The 17675-nt window shown below is 34.7% G+C and overlaps 1 protein-coding gene across 1 annotated transcript in view; it reads left to right on the forward strand.

The window, feature by feature from the left end:
- The window catches only part of SEC63 (SEC63 homolog, protein translocation regulator), a 72349-nt gene that overhangs the window by 30286 nt on the left and 24388 nt on the right, over positions 1 to 17675 (forward strand). The window contains exons 5-14 of the mRNA XM_021693065.2: positions 1049 to 1110; positions 1729 to 1787; positions 3244 to 3294; positions 4487 to 4595; positions 6714 to 6808; positions 6909 to 7041; positions 8584 to 8676; positions 10084 to 10238; positions 12073 to 12220; positions 14993 to 15075. Coding sequence (XP_021548740.1) covers positions 1049 to 1110; positions 1729 to 1787; positions 3244 to 3294; positions 4487 to 4595; positions 6714 to 6808; positions 6909 to 7041; positions 8584 to 8676; positions 10084 to 10238; positions 12073 to 12220; positions 14993 to 15075 — 988 coding nt within the window. The remainder of the gene's footprint in view (positions 1 to 1048; positions 1111 to 1728; positions 1788 to 3243; positions 3295 to 4486; positions 4596 to 6713; positions 6809 to 6908; positions 7042 to 8583; positions 8677 to 10083; positions 10239 to 12072; positions 12221 to 14992; positions 15076 to 17675) is intronic.

Here is a 17675-nt window from a genome sequence, read left to right on the forward strand (position 1 = left end):
GTCTCTGTCAAATAAATAAATAAAATCTTAAAAAAAAAAAAAATAGAATGGTTTAGAGGAAAAAAATTTGAACTGATTGAAAATTTTTGCTAGTTTTTAAAGGTACTTCTGCATTTTCACTCTTAATGTGGAGCTTTGTTGAATAGAAAACTACATTTGTGTGTATATTCTGGGAATGTTAAAATTAGATTTGGATATAAACATAATCTTTTGCCACTTAGTCTTCAAAAAATGCCTTTCTTATGATACTACTGGTCATTTTGTATGTGTCTGCCTTGTCTGCTTAACAACATTGTAAAGTTTTTGAAGGAATTGAAATTTTCTTTTAGTATTTTTTTAACGTCTATTTTGGGACCTGGAATAAAACCACTCTCATTTTGTGCCTTGAGCCATGGCCCAGATCAAGGGTAATATTTCTTTTTACGTGTTTAAAAAAATCACTCTTGTCATTTTTATATTGCTGGGTTAGGAAGCTGTTGCTTTAGCAGGTATTATCCTAGTCCTTCTGGCAGTTGGTTTAGGAGAAAATTGTGACCTCAGCACAATGCAAATGACCTTTTCTATAGCAATGGAATTTTACGGTATTCATTTTTTTCTTTGAGAATGTGGTACCAGTTTTGGGGGGATTATTATTATTAATTTGTATTAAGTTTATAAATAGGTATATATTATTATTAAAGTATAAACAGTGCTCATTGAAGAAATTTTGGAAAATATATGAGGATATAAGAAGAAAGTCACCTGTAATCCTCCCTGCCTTCTCAGAAAATGTAGTAACCTTTAAAGTTTTATCTTCCTGCTTGAACTCGCAAAACTTGAGAAACCACGGGCCAACCAGGAATTTCTGTAAAGGCTCAGTAGTTCTCATTTGCTTTAATGTAGAACTCCTTGCTTTCTTCTCTCTCTTTTTTTCTGATTTCAGAGAGGCTTTTCTTGATTTTCTAAAATTAATATCTGTAAGAAATGAGTTGGTTAGATAGAGTTTGTATATATGAGTACTTTTCAGATGTGCCTTTCTAATTTTGCAATTTTGTTCTTTTAATGCTAGTTTAACTGATGAAGAGTCACGGAAAAATTGGGAAGAGTTTGGAAATCCAGATGGCCCTCAAGGTGTGGTAAATAATAATTACAAATTACTGGTGATATGGTGTATATATGTGTGTGTGTGTGTGTGTGTGTGTGTGTGTGTATAATGAAAATACTAATAGATTGAAAAGAATATTTTGATTTTCTTAGTTTGTTAATAGGAAAATTATAACCTCAAGGAGCTAAATAGATATGTAAATGAGCTCTCTTTAGCTAATTTTTACTTTGTTTTTCTTTCTAGCAACTAGTTTGAAAGATAGAACTTAGATCGGGTTGATGAGAAGAGTAATCACTGTTAATTATTCATCATTTCCAGCTAGCAGTTGATAAAAGTTGGATGAAAACAATCTGTTTTTCTTTATTGACTTTAAACATTTTCTTGTATATTCACAGTGTTTACATTACCCAGGACATATAAAAGAATTTAGATTTAATAAGAAGGAATTCATGTACTTTGGTCGAGTTTCTCCCCCCCCAGCTTCTGGAAAAATCCATTAACTTTTATGTAATGGGAACACACATAATATAATCTTTCTTAAAGCTTTTTTTGGGTTGGGGGGAGTTGGAAGGAAGAATTTTGGGATATAACTAAATAATAAAACTGAAAGTGGAGGTTCTTCAGAAATACTCTTTCTGTTTTAGCCACAAGCTTTGGAATTGCCTTGCCAGCTTGGATAGTCGACCAGAAAAACTCAATTTTGGTGAGTGTATGTAAATAAGACACATGTGTTAGATATAGCTTAGTAATATAAATGGAGCTATAAAAAAATACTGCAATGCTGTTTTTAATGTAACTGTGTATTGTGAAAACTTTTTACATAATGGAGAAAAGAATTGGTTCTCATTATTAGGTTGCTATTTGGGCACTGTGTTCTAAATGTAGTTTTAAAACCTTAAAGTTGTGATTTCTTTTGGAGGCAGTTTCAGGTCAGGTCTTACCATTGGTTTGGAGAACTTTGGTTTTATATGGTATCCTAAGTAGTACTCAAAATTGGAATTATCCTTCATTTTACATTTATCCAAGCTAAATTAATGTTATAACATATGCTAAATTAATGCTGTATATATTCTATATGGTACTTAGGGAGGCAGTAGGATATCAGACTTTTTTTTTTTTAAGATTTTATTTACCTGAGAGAGAAAGAGAGAGAGAGAGAGAGATGAGGGGCATAGGGGGAGGGAGAAAGAATCTGAAGCAGACTCCGCACTGAGTGTGGAGCCCAACATGGGGGCTCAGTCCCATGACTGTGAGATCATGACCTGAGCCAAAACCAAGAGTTGGACACTCAACCAACTGAGCCACCCAGGCACCCCAGGATATCAGACTTTTAATCAGTGATAGATGCTGCAACTCTAAAACGTTGGGAATTATCTTAACCTATTGTTCAGGAATAGATGTTTCCCTATTTCACATTTCTTAAAAATGATTAGGAGCTGTCTTTGAAGCAATAAAAAAGAAAATTCATATAGTCTGTAATTTGTTTTGAAAATGGCTGTTTAATGTTATTTTATGGCTGATGAACATTATCTTAAGGGATATATGGTTTCATATATAAGAGTGTCTGTCATGCTTAGGATTACTGTGGGAATACTGGAGAAGAGAAAGATAGTTAGCTAGCTACCTGATTTGGGATCAAGTAGTAGGAGAAAAATCTAAGATCAATAGATAGAAATTACTTGTAAAGAGAACATTATGAAGTTGTTCCTTGATCAGGAACCAGGCTTCTATTATTTATTTCTAAGACACTAACTACTTGCGAAGGTGTGCATCTATAAGTACCTGCCTGGACGGAAAATACCATTTATAAAGCTGTTTTGCTGGTGTTATCTACAGAGCAGATTAAAAGGTAATTTATTATAGTGGATAAAAGCATAAAGTTTTAGAGTTGAAATGCCTGGATTCCAATCCTGGCTCCACCACTTACTAGCTGTGTGACTTGGGACAAGTCATGTAACCTGTGTTTGCTGCAGGTTCTGTATTTGCAAAAGGAAAATAATAATGGTACCTTTCTCATGGAGTTTGAAAATAAGGATTAAATGAAATAATACACGAGGAGTGCTTTTGATAGTGCCTCTCCCAGGTAAACCTAAAAATAAGTGTTCTTAGGTATTATAATTGACCTGTGAAAGGCATAATTATTTTCTTTTCCATTCTAGGTTTTACTTGTATATGGATTAGCATTCATGGTTATCCTTCCAGTTGTTGTAGTAAGTTCTAACTCTTTTTATTAACAATTTTTGGAAAGGGAATTGGTGGCATGCTTTGGAATCTCCCTATAAGATTGCAATTTGTATTAGAATATAATCCATTGATCCTTGAATTTTAAGAATCTTACATTCAAGTATACTTTAAAGGTCTTCTAAAGGTGATATCATTTGAGTATGTTAGAGTATATCTCCTCCCAATACAAAAGTTACACAACTGAAATAATACAGATGTATTTAGAGTTTAGAATGTCTTCCTTCATCACCTCCTTCAACTTCATTTCTTCATTAGAGATAATCACTGATAAGTTTGGTGTTCTCCCTTTCAGGTTTTTAAAAAAATATTTATTTTTTTATTTTTGAGGAGGGGGAGGGACAGGGGAGAGGGAGAGAAAGAATTTCAAGCAGACTCCCTGCTGGGCATGGAGCTCTGAGATCATGAGCTGAGCCGAAATCAAGAGTCGGACGCTTAACCAGCTGAGGCACCTAGGTGCCCCTTTCAGATATTTTTCTATGGATTGTATACACATACGCACTTAAAAAAAAAAAAAGTCATCTTACTGTATGTATTGTTCTGTGACTTTTTTTGCTTCCTATATTGGAGGCACAACATATAGAACAACCTCATTTTAAAAACTATTGCATAACACCTCAATATGAAGATAACATAAAGTTTATGATTTTACTGTTTCTTTTGTGACTGGGTGGTTTTCTTTCTGGTCTTGTAGTTCCTCTGAGTCCCATAGTGAGACTGATAATTAACCTGTCTTGCCTTCATAGGTTTGTTGTGTGAGGATCCAGCTATATGGAATCATGTGAATGAAAGTAGTATATCAACTGTAAAATTGCTCCTGCACTTATTTATCAAATATTTATTAAATACTAACTGTCAGAAACCAGCTTGTTGCTTTTATAGCAATGGGTTGTTTTGTTTCTGTTTTGTCTTCAGCTTCTAACTGAACCATAAATGTTTTAATCATATATATGTAGTGAGGTAGGTTGGTGTTTAGGTGTTGGGCAGTATGAATACTTGCTAAATAATTTGAAATATGTAACAAAGCATTTGTTCTAAAGTTCAGGTATTGTTACTTGTTTTATGAACATTTAGAAAATTTGACCAGAAACATATTCTGCATCAAACCTAATATTGTGGTTTTGATGCTTTATTTATTGTTTAATTTTATTTGCATTTTAGGGTTCTTGGTGGTATCGCTCAATACGTTATAGTGGAGACCAGATTCTAATACGCACAACACAGATTTATACATATTTCGTTTATAAAACCCGAAATATGGATATGAAACGTAAGTAAATTTAAGTAGCTGTGATATTAGATTATTTTCCAAGTCATTTATGTGATATATATTCAACTGGAGACATTTCATTTCAGTTTTATATTCTGTTCATATAACTAAAGCTGAGGAGAATGCTAACACCCTTTATCACATGTATTTCTTTTTTTTTTTTTTTTAAGGATTTTATTTATTTGACAGAGAGAGAGAGCACAAGAAGGGGGAGTGGCAGGCAGAGGCAGAGGGAGAAGTAGGCTTCCCACAGAGCAGGGGGAGCCTGATGTGGGACTCGATCCCAGGACCCCAGGATCATGACCTGAGCCAAAGGCAGTCGCTTAACCAACTGAGCCACCCAGGCGCCCACATGTATTGTGTTTCTATTATTCCCATTTACTCAGCTATATATATATATATTTTTTTCCCCCTAGAAAATGTATGGTAAAGCTTCATGTGGGTTAATTTTGTAATAATACTAACTAATATTTCTTGAGTATTGTATACCAGGCATTGCTAGGGATTACGTATGTGTTAACTCAATCTTTATTTTGCTCCCATAAGTAAGTTACTGTTTTTAAGCACATTTTATAGATGGGGAAACTGAGCTTAAGGATACATACAGTAAGTGGTAGAGTTAGGATCAAACTCAAGAGGTCTGGTTCCCAAGCCCTAAATCAGTACGTTACACTGTATTAGTCTCAATAAAATAAGTAGAGGTCTCGGATGTGTTGAAAGAAAATTGCCAGAATATTTAATTCCCAGATTCTTATTTCAGAATTTCTTTATGGAAAAAAAAGTTCCATTTGAAATACTTTCTTTGATTCCATAAAGCTAACAGTATAAATTTTATCCTTGGAATATATAATGTTGCATTTCAGAATCACTGCTCTGCAGAACTTACAGACATATCATAGAAAAACCCTGCTTCCCTTCCTTGGGGAAAAAAAAAAGGAAGACACAAGTTTTAAAAAGTTTTAAATTGTGCCTCACTGTAGAATACATTTTTTGTTCCAAAACCTCAATGGAGTTTTCTGTAGTTTGGATTTGCCAGTTTTATTAATTTTTTTGGTAATGAGAAAGAGACTTCTCAGAATCATGTAACTATGTGAACGATCTTTTATTTTTGGAGTATTTTTGGAATGAGCAGGTCTTTTATTTCTGAGGAATAAGTGGTTGTTACTCTCCCTTTTACACACATATATCACTTTTCCTTATGTTGAATTGAGATATTAATATAGAAACCCCCTTATGAAAGTGTTTCATTTTTATGGTGTGTTTTAATGTGTTTTTTTTGCGTCAGTGATCTTGATTCCTATTTTATTTCTGACAGTGACACTTACACAGTTCTATGAGAAAAGGATTGTTTAGTTGCTGGTGGCTTGGTTATACATCCTTGATTACTTTAGTGTTGGCATCATTTATTATACAGCTGTTTTAGGAGTAGATGTTTCATGAAACATTTGAGGGTAGTGATGGTAGTTAGTAGCTTACACATACTACTGTGCTTACTGTGTGTCAGGCACATCTGAAGAAACTGAAGCCCATAGAGAGGTGAAGAATACTGTCCTAGGTCATTTAGTTAGGGAGTGAAACTCTGGGGTCTGTGTTCTTAACCTCTGTACTGTCCTGCTTTTTGTGAATACATTGCGTGCATTTTCTGCTGGAAGGTGAGATTCATGACTGTAGTGCCAGTCATCAGACCTAAAACTCTCTCTAACTCATTGTTTCTCAGCCTTCTTTAACTATGGAGCCCCTCTTTATTTCACTTAATAGTTATTAAGATCACATGGGATACTTAATAATTGCTCTGTAGAAAGTTTCTGTGGAACACATGCTTAAGTCTAGAAACAGATGCTATTTAAACTGATTTTAATGCATCCAGTGCTTTGGGGCCCTTAATTTGATGTATGTTTCTATTTACTTGTGATAGGTAATATTGTACATATTTTAAAAAGTGAAATGTTTCTTTTTTATGGGAAAAATGAATACTTGTTAACGGAGTTCGGATGATTTTTAGCTTTCCATGCAAGTGGAAAATTGCTTCAGTGTAGGATTAATGAAATATCATAGGAGAGGAAGTTAATAGGTGAGCAAATGTATTTATTTACCTTCATATTACTTTTGTTTTCTTAGGTCTTATCATGGTTTTGGCTGGAGCCTCTGAATTTGATCCTCAGTATAATAAAGATGCCACAAGCAGACCAACAGATAATATTCTAATACCTCAGGTTAGGCCTAACTCCCAGATTCCTTGATATAAGCATTTAGGTATTAAAGTAAATGCTTTTTTAGGTATATATTTTTTAATAATTATTTTATTTACTCTAGCTAATCAGAGAAATTGGCAGCATTAATCTAAAGAAGAATGAGCCTCCACTTACCTGCCCATATAGCCTGAAAGCCAGAGTTCTTTTACTATCTCATCTTGCTAGAATGAAAATTCCTGAGACCCTTGAAGAAGGTAAGATTCTAGTATCTGCAGGGTTTTTTGGTTTTTTAACATTTATTTATTTTAGAGAGAGAGCACACACGAGCTGGGGGAGGGAGAGGATGGGGGAAGAATCTCAAGCAGACTTGGAGCTGAGGATGGAGCCTGGGGTGGGGCTTGATCTCACGAACCTGAGATCATGACCTGAGCTGAAACCAAGAGTCAGATGCTTAACTGACTGAGCCACCCAGGCACCCCTCGGCAGGGTTTTAATAGTACAAAAGCAGTGGATTTAATTAGACCTCATGGGGCAGTGTTTTGGCTCTGTTCTTTTTTGCTCAATCAAATAATTGCTCAAGGACCTTTTAAAAAGAAAACTTTATGCTACATAATTCACAAATATTTTGAAAGTCTAAGGTAAGTCAGATACTTTGACAAATGTTAAAATTTAGTATTTCAAGGTGAGAGAAGACTGAGAAATGTTTATTCAGTTGCAGATTATATAGTAATTTCTAGTGACTTTTTAAAAAAGATTTTGTAAGCTTTTTAAGCTTTTCGGGGGAAGAAAAAATGGATTTCACAACAAATATCTCAGTCAACCACCACTACTACCATCACCTCCAGCAGTAATTGCTGATAAAGGATTTAATTTTTATTGAACGCTTCCTAAATTGCTTGAAGCCACCTCTCTATGTAAAAGAAAAGCAGTGGATTGGGACAGTGCTGTTTCCAGGGATGTCATGAATTTGAGTGTCATTTCTTCTTTACTTGCATTACTTCATTTGAAGTTTTAAAAGAAAATTATCATACCTAGGGAATAAATGTTCTTTCTGAATGAAGCTCCTCTTCTTCTGTCCCTTTTTAAAGCCAATAATAAAACCAAATGCCTCCAAAAACAAGGCTAGCTGATGCTCAGTAATTGGTGATAAGATAGGATACTTAGGATGGAATGAAGGATCACTATTTAGGCATTGTTGTTGGAGTTGCAAATTAACCAGTAATTCTGATTTTTCTAATATTCTGTACAGATATGAAACCGTCTCCATTTTTTTCTAAGTAACAGGGAACAAATATTTTTTTAGGTTGAGTACTAACCCCAGTGGATGATCTTAATAGTTAACCATTACATGCAGTAAAAATGAGTCTGTCTCCTTCCTCTTTCTCCCCCTTCTCTTTCTGCATTGAGTTAAGATTTATTCTCAATCTTAGTCTTTGGACTTATTCATAGTTATAGAAACTTAGGTGCACAAGAAGATTCTTAAGGTTCTTAAATGTAGTAAGATTAGAATTAAGTTTAAGACTACTCTTCCAAAAAAGGAAAGTTAATTTATGAAGCACAACACCATAATATTAAAAATTTGCCTTTGAAACATCTAATCTGATCTAGGGTTTTCTGACTGATTTTTGACAGTCCTGCTTAGGAGAAACTGTTGTGTTCAACCTGTAAAATTCTGAGGTCATCTGAAATATTTATGGGACAACTTGAATTTAGTATCAGTCTTGGACTATAGATGATAAAGATGTTTTAACTATAAAAGTGGAATGATTTGTTTCAGGTTTTCATTTGTTTTGCAGATCAGCAATTTATGTTGAAAAAATGCCCTGCCCTACTTCAAGAAATGGTTAATGTAATCTGCCAGCTAATAATAATGGCCCGGAGCCGTGAAGGTGAGGTGGAAATGTAATTACTTATGTTGTACTTTTTCTTGCAAGCTCCTGCAGATTATACTTACAGTTTTAGGATTTTTGAGTACCTACAGTAATTCTGCCTATATATTATATAAGTTGAATCAGCTTTCCCACTTTTATTCATGGTTTTTCTTCTTTCCTGTATGTTCCGTTATGTAAAGTCTTTATCACAATTCATGTTTTTGCATTTATTTATTGTTTTATTGTTTGTTGTCACTTATTGTTTGTAAAGATTTAAGATACCTTTTCCTTCCTTTGAATATTTTTAGAGTTAGGTTATTCTGTATTTTAACAATGAGTTTGAAATAATTCTTTAAGTGATCTGACATGTAGTGTTTTTTTGCATGAAGGGAGAAAAGAATGAGGGGAAAGAAAAAGAATGAGAAAGTTTGTGGTCAGTAATGGAAAAGGGGACCCTTAAGAAAGGAGATAATGGTTGTGGTTTGTTATGGCTGATGTCAGTTCTTGGCATGGTATCAGTATGTTATTGATACTGATAATTTACTGTTTTGGGAGGTGAGGCAAAGAACTTTTCTGTTAAACCAATGCTTGTTGCTGGATAATGGTTGTTGCATTTGAACGTGTTTGTATATTTTTGGTATCTTAAAACTTTTTTTTTTAATTTAAATTTTAGGTAGTTAACATACAGTGCAACATTGGTTTCTGGAGTAGAATTCAGTGATTGATCACTTACATACAACACCCAGTGCTCATCACAAGTGCCCTCTTTAATAACCATCACCATTTAGCCTATCCCCCACCCACCTTGCTCCATCAACCCTCAGTTTGTTCTCTGTCATTAAGAGTTTCTTATGGCTTCTCTCTCTTTTTTTTTCTTTTCCCCCTTCCCATATGTTCATCTGTTTTCTTTCTTAAAATTCCACATATGAATGAGATCGTGTGGTATTTATCTTTCTCTGACTTATTTCACTTAGCATAATATACTCTGGCTCTGTCCACATCGTTGCAAATGGCAAGAGTTCATGCTTTTTGATAGTTGAGTAATATTCCATTTTGTATATATACACCACATCTTCTTTACCCATTCATTGGTCGATGGACATTTGGGCTCTCTCTATAGTTTGGCTATTGTTGATAATACTGCTGTAAACATCAGGGTACATGTATCCCTTCGAATCTGTTTTTGTATCCTTTGGGTAAATACATAGTAGTGTAATTGCTGGGTCATAGGGTAGTTCTAGTTTTAACTTTTTGAGGAACCTCCATACTGGATTTTACAACTTTTAAAGGAAAATCAACACTATGATCTTAAAATTTGAGGTGTTAACGATATTCATATGAGTCATGTTTTCATGATGAGTTGTGTACTCCGGAACACATAAAAAGTCCAGCCTTGTTTTTTCTTTTATTCCTGTTCTTTCTAAGAAAGGGAGTTTCGTGCTCCAACTTTGGCATCCCTAGAAAACTGCATGAAGCTTTCCCAGATGGCTGTGCAGGGCCTTCAGCAGTTTAAGTCTCCCCTTCTGCAGCTCCCTCACATTGAAGAGGACAATCTTAGGAGGGTTTCTAATCATAAAAAGGTAATTCTTTGCCACTTTAAAATTAGCTTTAAACAGTTTGTCATGTTACTTAAAGGTAGCACGAATGAAAAGTGTTCTAGAAGTGTTTACTATGGCTTTCTTAGATTTAGAATGTCTTAAACACTCTACAGCTATTCCTAAAGTGATTCTGTTAGCATTTTCTTGATTAGGGAGGTGTCTTATAATATAAATTTACCTACTGTAAGTGATTTTACTACTTTGGAGGTCAGTGCATTTTAGCAATTAAGACTTTGTTCTTTATATTATGTTACCAGAAATAAATGTACAGAGTAAAAATGCACTGTATGCTTTCCAGTCATTTCATGCCTGGCTTTTAAGGTTGGGCATGGTTTATTGGTTGAATAGGAACAAAAAAAATTAAGTTTTCAAAACATAAGTAGATCAAATAAAGATGCTTCTAATTTAGATAATGCAATCTATCATAAAGATCTGATAATGAATCTTAAGATATGGCAAAAATATGTATAAATGAAAAAACTTGAGGAAATATAAGAAAAAACAAATTATAATTCTGATAGGAGATTTTAAACATTACTTTGCATACATTAGACAAAGTGGGCGGAAGATAGACATGGGATTTGATAGTATATTAAGGTAGAACTAATGTGTATTAGAGATTCACATATGAGTTCTCTGTCCTTTCAGGTAATCGTATTACCCTTATAAATTTGTTCACATTTTGAATTGAAAACTGTAATCAAAAAGTGGGCATTCCACATTCCTCATGATCTAAGCCCTGTCTGTGAAAGTAAATATTAATAACTAGTACCAAATGCCTGGAAATGAACACTCTCCTAAATATCCCTTTAGCCTAGATGGATATTACTGCAATAACAGACAGCTGTATTTAGAAAATAACAAAAATGAGAATATTGCATAGTAAAACCTTAAGGGTGCAGTTGTACTTGGAGATAAATTCATACTCTTAAAGGTTTTTATCATTAAAATAGAAAATATGGGTCAGCAAACTGAGCATATCAAATGATAGTTGTTCTTGGTTGGGTCAAGATTCTGTGAATATTACTGTTTTTTTTTTTCCTCCTAACTTTATTTTTTCTAAATTTAAAAAATTACCCTGTATTAACTTTGTAATTAAAAAAAAATCCTAAATTTGAATTTCTTTGGATAAAAGGCCATGAAATGCTATAAAGTTGTATTTTTTGCTTTGAAATGTGTATGCAGATCTTCCTCAGCTTACAGTGGGGTTACATCCTCATAAAGCCATCGATCGTAAGTTGAAAATATCCTAAGTCAAAAATGCATTTAATACACCTAGCCTACCAAACATCATAGCTTAGCCTAGCCTACCTTAAACATGCGCAGAACACTTATATTAACCTACAGTTGGGCAAAATCATCTAACACAAGTCTGTTTTATAATAAAGTGTTGAATATCTGTCTCTTGTAATTTATTGAATACTGTACTGAAAGTGAAAAACAGAATGTATGGGTACAGAATGGTTGTAAGTGTATAGATTGTTTACTCTTGTGATTGTGTGGCTGGTGGAGCTACAGTTTGCTGCTGCTCCCCAGCATAATGATAGTATTGTATCAAATATCATTAGTCCTGGAAAAGATAAAAATACAGAGTTTGGTTTCTGCTGAATGCATTGCTTTTGCAGCATTGTAAAGTTGAAAAATTGTAAGTAGAACCATTGTAAGTTTGGGAGCCAGTATGATCTTAGCATTTTTCTAAAAGTTACTGGATTTTGTTTTAGTGAAACATGCTAATTTTCTTTTTGTGAAAAACTCTATGACTTTGGGATTTATTTTCTTTCTCTCTCTCTCTCTCTCTCTCTCTCTCAAAATTCAGTACAAAATTAAGACTATTCAGGATTTGGTGAGTTTAAAAGAATCAGATCGTCACAATCTACTTCACTTCCTTGAAGATGAAAAATATGAAGAGGTTATGGCTGTCCTTGGGAGTTTCCCATATGTGACTATGGATATAAAATCACAGGGTAAGTGGGAGGTTTCCCTGTTGAACATTTTTTCTCTTTTTGATAGATTGGCTTTTGTTTATGTGGCTTAAGGTTCTCAAAACACTTGATATCATAATGTGTAATTAGACTTTCCAGAACTGTAGTTTACCTGTCAGATTGGCTGTGATGGAATATGATACATGCTTAATAATTTTGAGAATACTGATAGAATCCCATAGAATCTTACTTTTATTATCCTCAGAATGGGATTAAGCTTGAGGACTCTCTGTTCTGTAGTTCAAGTTTTAGGACTTTCTTAACTTTTCAAAGAATGAAAGATTTTCAGGTGCACTGGAAGATACTTGAAGTGTATATTGTTAGTGTAAAAGAAATAGCTGTTTAGTTCTAAAATTAAGTTTAAAAAGTCCAATTTACTTTAGTAAGCCTTGGAAATTACCATGTTCTATGCCACATTTCATGTGTTTTTCTCAATCTGTCTCTATCTTTATGTCTGCTGGGGTGAAAAAATAGATTTTTCTACCTACACAATTGTCCTTTGAGTGTCCATTTTAATAGCTGAATAATAGTATCATACAGTGGGTACAGAATTAGAGATTATCTGCCCATTCCTTCATTGTGACAGTATTCTGAGTTTTGACATTTACTAAGTTTCTCTTGTGAGAACATTCTTGTGGGACCAAGAATACAAGGATGTGTTAGGAATGGTATCTGTCTTTAAAGAGTTTATAGTCTAGTTGAGGAAGTAGGACATAAACATAGGATTAAAAACAAGGAAACATAAGGCATAACATAAGTGTTAAGTGAATGACACAGACATTGTGCCATTGATTCATTCAACAACTATTGAGTGCCACCCATTTTATTGGGTGTTGGGGAAGCAGTGGTAAGACAAAGCTTCTGCCTTATTGAGTTTGCATTCTAATGGAATTGAAAAGAGATAAATGGCTCTCAAAGACTCGGTGTTTGAGAGGTAAGGTAAACTGCAATCTGGTTTCAATTTGGCTGGAGTATAGGATACATGTAATGAAAACTGGGACTGCTTTGGTGGGGAGTTTGGATTTCCTTGTGATCTCACTGGGAAACTTCATGATGTATTTCATTCCATAGCATCTTGTACAGACAATTTATTATATTTTCACAATGCTATCCAAATGTGTAATATGAGTAATATAGTTAAAGGAGGGAGAGTAGAAGAATTTTAGAAGCAGAAAAGGAGCATCTGCCTAATCCAGTGCTAGAGATGGTGGATCTCTTTCTCACATTGCTTAGAGGCTGTATAGAATCTCCTGTAGGGCGGCACCTGGGTGGCTCAGTCCTTAAGCGTCTGCCTTCGGCTCAGGTCATGATCCCAGGGTCCTGGGATCGAGCCCCGCATCGGGCTCCCTGCTCTGCGGAAAGCCTGCTTCTCCCTCTCCCACTCCCCCTGCTTACGTTCCTGCTCTCGCTGTGTCTCTCTCTGTCAAATAAATAAATAAAAATCTTTAAAAAAAAAAAAAAAGAATCTCCTGTAGGCTTTTTCTCCACTTGAAAGCCTCAGATGGCAGGTAGATATTGTTATAGCTGTTAATTCACATGCAGTGCTCACGCATGTGAGCATACAACTGTGGAATGTTGACGAATGTGTAGCCCAGGTTTGATAGGAGATAATGGAGACTTCAGATTGAAGAAAGGATATTGTATCCTTCTTTTTTAACAATAATAATTTTTTCTTTTTTAGAGCGCGAGGCAGGGGGTGGGGGGATGCGGGGGCGGGGGGAGGTGGGGAGGGGCAGAGGGAGAGGAGGGAGAGAGAATCTTAAGAGGCTCCATACTCTGCGTGGAGCCCGATGCAGGGCTTGATCTCCATACCCTGAGATTGTGACCTGAGCCGAGATCAAGAGTCGTGCTTAACTGACTGAGCCACCCAGGTGCCCCAGGATATTGTATCCTTCTCGATGCCCAGCTGTTGCACCTCACAGCCAGTAATGGAGGAGAAAGTAGTTAGAGTTTGTTGGAGGCCGTTCTTTTCCAACTGGTGGTGTGTTAATGTAGGCCAGAACAGAGTATGCTAATCTAAATCTGTGTAAAATAAACATAACTTAGAAAAATTTTAGGCAGAAATACATAGTGAAAAAAACTCTTACAGATAAAATTTGCAGGAAAAATGAATTTGAATAAGATATGTTTGGTAAGTTACTTCATTTATTAATTTTAATATTAGTTTTAATGTCAAGTTTATTTTATTAGCTTTTGGCAATATGTGTAGCAAATGTGGTTTTGAAAAATTAAGCAATTGCAAAAGCTTTTTAAGGTGCTTTTTACTATAAACAAAACTTCGAAGTTCTTGCCTTAAGAAATTAATGTGACTTAGAATACTAGTTCTAATTATTTTATTTCTGACAGGCAGACTGGCATTGATCATATAGGTAAAATCTCGTGAATACAAGGTTTGTACAATTTAACAGAGTGACAGATTTTTATATCACTGTGAAAGAAAGCTGTGGTACAGTAGGCCTCACATTATACTTCGTTTTCAAAGACCAGGGTTTGAAACTTGGCAGAGCTGATATAGCCATTATGTGACCTCAGGCATTTTACTTTAGTTTTGAACCTCACTTTCTTCTAAGTGGAAATAATCTTCAGAGAGCTATTTTAAAGATTAAATGAGTGCATTGTTGAAAGCATTTAGTGGAGTGTTTTATATAGAGTAGGCAGTCAAATATTTTTTATTGAGTTTAAAATATATTTAAAATACTGAAGTGCCAAATTGAATTTTATTGTTTACTCTCATTTTTTACTCTCATCTTGTAGTATTGGATGATGAAGATAGCAACAACATCACAGTAGGATCCCTAGTTACAGTGTTGGTTAAATTGACAAGGCAAACAATGGCAGTAAGTCATCTCTTTTTGTTTTTATGCTTTAAGAGTTATGTGTTAAAAAAAAAAGAGTTATGTGTTAAGGGGTGAAGGGGAAAAGGAGGTGCAGACTTCCGATTATGGAATAAGTCATGGGATTCAAAATATAGCATGGAATATAGTTAAGGATATTGTAACAGTGTTGTATGGTTATGTAGCGTAACAGAGGGAGTTGTTGAATCACTGTGTCGTACACCGTGAAACTAATATAGTGTGAACTATACTTCAATGAAAAAAAAGGAAAAAAAAGTTATGTGTCAGAGTTCTTACATTTATTTTCTCATTTTAAGTCACATATTCTCAAAGTCAAAACTATTATAGTAGTAAAATCTAATTTTGCAAGTCCTATTTAGCTGTTTTTTTTTTTTTAAGATTTTATTTATTTATTTGACAGATTCAGCGAGAGAGGGACCACAAGCAGGGGGAGTGGGAGAGGGAGAAGCAGGCTCCCCGCCGAGCAGGGAGCCCGATGTGGGGTTCAATCCCAGGACCCTGGGATCATGATCTGAGCTGAAGGCAGTCGCTTAACCAGCTGAGCCACCCAGGCAGTCTGTTAGGTGTTTTGATATTTTAAATTAATATTCATAGTTTTCCCATTAGTTTTTACATACAGAAAACCCTTGGAAAATAGATTAATTCTTCCTGTGATGATTTGTTAATTCCCTGTAAAAACATTATAATAATAAGGTAATGTGAGTTTAGTATTTAAAGTCTAAAGTACTATACAAAGATTAATTATTGATTGTTGTGAATTTCATTACCTATTCCTTCTTGGTCAATTCTGATTTTACTCTTATTTTTTTAAATTATAATGAAAATATTTTTTTTCTCATTATGTGAAAAATAAAGGCTGTCTGGGAAAAAACTTGAGGCATTGCAGAAAAGTATAGGAAGAGATTAAAATCACCTAAAGTCCCGCCACTCTGAGATTATTGATTTTGAAGCTCATCGCTTTAGATACCCTAATGCATGAATACCTGTGGGGTTAAATGGTGTTTTCATGATCATGGATTCCTTCTCTCACCCACCTCCCTCAGGAAACCCCTTGTCAGTCCCAGGCTACCAGAATTTAGTCTTGTGTGTATCCTTTCATATCTTTCTCCATGCTCGTATTTAATGCCCGGGCCTTTACACTGTATGTATGTATACACCCTGGTACTTTTCTCATTCTCTTTGATTAAATTCAATCACATTGTATATGTTTCCTGTATATCTTGTTTTTCTTAGTTTCTATTACATATTTGTATTACCTCCCAAGTCAACTATTACCTCCCAAGTTAGACCTATAGTTGTAACTCGTTTTTAATTGACTGTACTATTTTTAACTCCGCATATCCAACTAGTGGGAGATTTTAGCCTGTTCTACTCTGGGACCTGTGAATATCTGCAGGAAACATACTCTGCATTTAAACCCCATCTCTAAAACTCTGGTCGGAAAAGCATACTTTGTAGTAGGATATATCAAATCAAAGATGTTGATTTTATGGTAGCAAGTGGTAAGGAAGCATTTGTGTCATGGACTCTGGATGAGAAGTGTCCTGCCCGGGAGAAGAGGAAACTTCAAAGCCAGTGGCTAGGATTGGGCATAGAATCCAAATTTATATTGCCTACATGCTTTGGAATTCCCAGCCTGAAAAATGAGTAAAAATTGGCCTTGAGCTGTTGACACTTCTGGGATAATTGGTAGGGGAAAAAAAGCAAAATTGCCCTGGAGGAAGGGAGAAAATCAAATATTTATCTTCAAGTTCTTGTATGCACGAAACCTCAGAGTAATTAAGTATTAAAACCCAGCTAATAAATGAAGAAATGAAGCAGAGATGGTAGAATTAGACTAGGGATTGGCAAACTTTTTCTCTAAAGGTCCAATTAGTAAAGTTTTAGGTTTTATGGGCCACATGGTTTCTGTAGCAACTATTGAATTCACAAATGGGCATGGTTGAGTTCCAATAAAACTTTATTTGAAAACCAGGCAATGGGCCATAGTTTGTGGACCCCTGAATTAGGCTAGCAGTTTAAAGCCTGAGTTATCATTGTTTTTACTTGTTAGCTTTAGTAATTCCAGGGAGTTTATTAAACACAACCAATATCACTTATTATCTTCTAGTATAGATTCTCACTGAAACCTTACTGGAATATAAATCCTAAATTTATGCCTTCTATTCTGATCCTAAGTGGATTATATGGTGGATATGTCTAGATTTTATGGATTTCCTCAGTGTTTCACCCCTTAGGTATTTTATTTATATATGTAATTAATTTTTAAAAAATTAAAAAAAATTTGTTTTTCTTAAGTAAACTCTACCCCTAATATGGGCTTGAACTCACAACCCTGAGATCAAGAGTCTCACACTCTACCGACTGAGCCAGCCATGTGCACTTCCATAGTTATTTTAAACTATGAAATATTCTTGACTTTATAATGAGTTTATATATCTTAAGTCATTGCATTTGTACTTTTCAAAATGTATTCAAGACACGTGAGATATTTCAGAAGGTAACTTTTGAAGTGTCATTTAGTAATTGCTGAATTTGCACACATCATTAGTAATTGCCAGAAGTCTGCTGTTCTCCCTCCC

Source organism: Neomonachus schauinslandi, chromosome 8, assembly GCF_002201575.2.
Source record: "Neomonachus schauinslandi chromosome 8, ASM220157v2, whole genome shotgun sequence".
NCBI lineage: Eukaryota > Metazoa > Chordata > Mammalia > Carnivora > Phocidae > Neomonachus > Neomonachus schauinslandi.